Source organism: Cibotium barometz, chromosome 13 (genome assembly GCF_041138505.1).
Source record: "Cibotium barometz isolate CiBa-2024 chromosome 13, ASM4113850v1, whole genome shotgun sequence".
Classification (NCBI taxonomy): domain Eukaryota; kingdom Viridiplantae; phylum Streptophyta; class Polypodiopsida; order Cyatheales; family Cibotiaceae; genus Cibotium; species Cibotium barometz.
In genome coordinates, this window is record NC_141058.1 from 44,387,491 (window position 1) to 44,390,994 (window position 3,504).

The 3,504-nt window shown below is 40.4% G+C and overlaps 1 protein-coding gene across 2 annotated transcripts; it reads right to left on the minus strand.

Annotated features, from left to right (window-relative positions):
* Positions 1–1,224: 1,224 nt before the first annotated feature.
* Positions 1,225–3,098, minus strand: LOC147632719 (uncharacterized). 2 transcript variants are annotated; one of them, XM_086807546.1, is made up of 5 exons: positions 2,941–3,048; positions 2,729–2,792; positions 2,256–2,484; positions 1,966–2,075; positions 1,225–1,699 (listed from the first exon to the last, which is right to left on the minus strand). In XM_086807546.1, exons 3-5 carry the CDS (start codon positions 2,457–2,459, stop codon positions 1,564–1,566), a joined length of 450 nt encoding a protein of 149 aa, XP_086663672.1. In that variant the 5' UTR covers positions 2,460–2,484; positions 2,729–2,792; positions 2,941–3,048; the 3' UTR covers positions 1,225–1,563. The 2 variants fall into 2 exon arrangements, with proteins under 2 accessions (XP_086663672.1, XP_086663671.1); XM_086807545.1 differs by lacking the exon at positions 2,729–2,792 and having other exon boundaries at positions 2,941–3,098.
* Positions 3,099–3,504: the final 406 nt, after the last annotated feature.

Sequence of the window (3,504 nt, forward strand, 5' to 3'; positions counted from 1 at the left end):
GAATGGATATTTGTCCATGGTTACATTAATTGTGCTCCCACGTTTGCGAGCCAAAGTGCAAGCAAAAGACAACAAGAAGACTTCATCATCTTTGAAGACAATACCACATTCTCTAAATAAGAAAACAAAGTTGTTTTGAGGTGTTCATAACATTTGGTGTTAAGAATGGTAATTTGGACCTCACTTTTTGGGAAGAATCGATAGAAGATTTTGTTAGATTTGAATGTCTTAAAGGTTTTTGTACAATTGAGAGGGAGATACACTATCTTCACTTTCATATGATTGTTGGGTTAACATCCACATCCTTGACTTAATGGAAAAATTGTTAAAATCATAGATGGCTTGTGGTCTTTTCAATTGAGATATTGTATGAAAGACATGCAAAAGCCACACTTTGAAGTTTTTTTCACACAATCATATTTTCATACAAGGTCAACATGGGCAAACAGCTTTACATTCTGTATGGTAGGTAGATTTGAAAAACAAGACTTGCTTGACACCTATGATTTTCTGTTTGAAAGGAAGCATGTTTATATTGATAATTGCATTCACAATAGGTTGGGCATCACTTTAATGGAAACATTGTAGCAGATGCTTCGGATCGAGAAAATTTATGCGGTTGCTTCTTGAATTATTCCAAAAACTTGCGCTATTTGTGTTGAGATACTTCATTTTTGAAGCCTCACATGCATCTTATTTTGATCTTAATGACAGATTTTGAAAGCCAGATTTATGTACTTCATACTTGGCTATATCATGCATCTCCACCTGAGATTAATTAATTCAGCTATGCTTCATTTCTTACAAACTATTAGTTCAAAAGGGCAAAGATGCATTAACACACAAGTATAAGTTTGACCAATTTGCTGCTAAAATCTCAAGCGTGGTATTTTTTGGGTATTGCCAGGATTGATACTGCCATCACTTCGTGGGTTGCGGGCACTACCGTTGGGTTATTGTCTGTGATACGTTATAACGATTGAGGCTGTGCAGTTAAGATGAGAGTTTTCTTGAAACCCGATGCCCATACTCATGTTAGTTTAACAGCTAAACCAGGGAACATTTTGTCCTTCCAGCCTCTCACGCAATCCACGTAAGAGTAAACATTCTAAATTCTACAGCTACTTTCATTGCAAATACAGGCCATGCTGCATTCCTTCTCTCAATGCCCATATGATGATGAGCACATGACCATCCAGCAGATATCCAAAACTTGGGAAGCTATTTTTGACAGTACAATAATGACATGAGGTTTACCTTTTGATAAACCATACATACAACCATTGGCCCTAAGATCAGTAATAAACCATACATACAACCATAATGACATGAGGTTTGCCATTTGATAACCATACATACAATTAACCCTAAGCTAAACTGGCTGTATATCCATACAGCCAGTTTATCTTCTGATAAACCATGCAAAACTAGAGGAAATACAGTAGGCTATCATATATACAACAGTACTGGCCTAATCAAGCTGTACAGGCCCATCCACATTTTTACACATCATGTATAAGATCATCACAGTAGGCAGCTCCATGAGCCCCATCCATGACACTTTCAGCTCTCATCTCTGCCCTCACAGAACAGTGAGCCCATGTACTCCCGCGTGCATATGTCATGCATACCCTCTCCAAGGATGGGCAAGATACTAGCTGCTTGGATATCCGGCATGTAAACATTGGAAGGCAGTACCCTAGAAAAAAGAAAACCAAGAACCAATCATCATAAGTACATAAAGGCATGTCTACACCTTACAACCAACATCATAAGTACATAAAGGCATGTCTACACCTTACAACCAACATCAATAAAAAAATAGGATATGATCTCCATTGACATGATAGGCTCTGTCCAGCTTCACTAAACCTTAGAGAGGGCTGATACTGGCCTACTGCACGTACAAGTGTACTTTCTTCAGAAAGCCAAATGCATCAAATTCGACTACAAGAAACTGCTTACTTGGATCCAGGGGGGGGATAGAAGTGTGGACCCTCATCTAGGCCTTCACAGATGACTTCCCCAGTTTCACTACGGTAGCAAACAATCCCCTTGGCGTCATCCGAAAAAACCTGCAAAGCAATCAAAGCAAAGTCACAATCCATCCCAACATACTGTACACAGCATTGAAAGTTGACAGTTCACATCAAGATCATAACCATCCTTGATATGCTTGAGGATGTTCTGTTGACTCATGTTTCCACATCACTACGACATAAATGGTGGTATTGGAGCACAAAAAGAGAGTTTACCTTCGCAACGCTCTCGACTTCTTGTGAGGTGGTTGTTGCCACATGCCCTGAGGCAACTTGAGGGGATGCTGAGCAGCACCCACTGGATGTACTGGATAGCAAGGCTAGCTTTGCAGGGTGCACACTATGCACAGGCTTGGAGAGCGACGAGCGAAATGAAGCCATGCGGCATAATGAGAAGCTACATGTAGCTGGGGCAGCCATGGAGAGTAAACGTGTGCAATGCCCTCTGCAACACAGAGAGACCTATAATTATTTAGACATCACCTGAGAGAGGCATAGATTGAACCAACCCAACAGGGCTAAAAGAAACTCAGAAAAAAGATCTCAACAGACACATGTATGATTCCATTATTAATTACTCACGGATCAGCTTAAACTGGGTAGACCAACATGATTAAGACAAGAAGAGGGCGATTAAGGCCTGAAAACCCTAATAAACACAAGAAAATTGCAACTAGACATCTTCCTACCAGAATCCTGTGACAGATAAAAGCTACAAGGCCCACGAAACATTTGAAAGACAGACGGATGGCCCTGCAGAGACATAAAACAACAAAAATGCACCCAAAAAAAGAAGCTTGACAGAAACCCTAGAAACACAGAAATGAATTCACAGAAACCCTCAAAGGGCTTCAAGGAAACTCTGGAGTCGAATATAAAAAGAAGGACTATGGAGACCCACCTGCAGATGCTCTGCTCTGCGTGTGCTGTGGAGAAGGAGAAGATGAAAATCCAAAATGCGTTGGGTGGGGAATCGGGATGGAAAAGCAAGCATCATAATTTAAAGCGTTAGGATGGCGACACAGAGTCATCATCCTTCTCTCTATTTTCTTGCAGGAGTGGACTCTTCAGAAATGTTATTCTAGGCTTGCACCTCAAGGGGTGTGGTGGACCCATGACTTCTTTTCTTTTGACCAATATATATATATATATATAAACCAGCAGAAAGTTCATTACATCAAAATAAAGCCCTAACATCCCACATCTCTATTCCCCATTGTTTAACAAATTACATAATAGATTCCATCTATCATCCGCATCATTAACAAAAGAGGATTGCTCCCAAGACACTTTGTAGCCCAATGGTAGACATTGCAGAGCCAGGGGAGGATCCCAAACCTGTCTAGATTGCTAACAACTTGATTGATCTGCTGAAGAAGAAGAAGAGCTCGTTACTCTCCTAAAAGAGTTCAAGGATTGTTTTTCTTAGAAGTATATAGAAATGAAGGGTGTACCACTCGAGGTG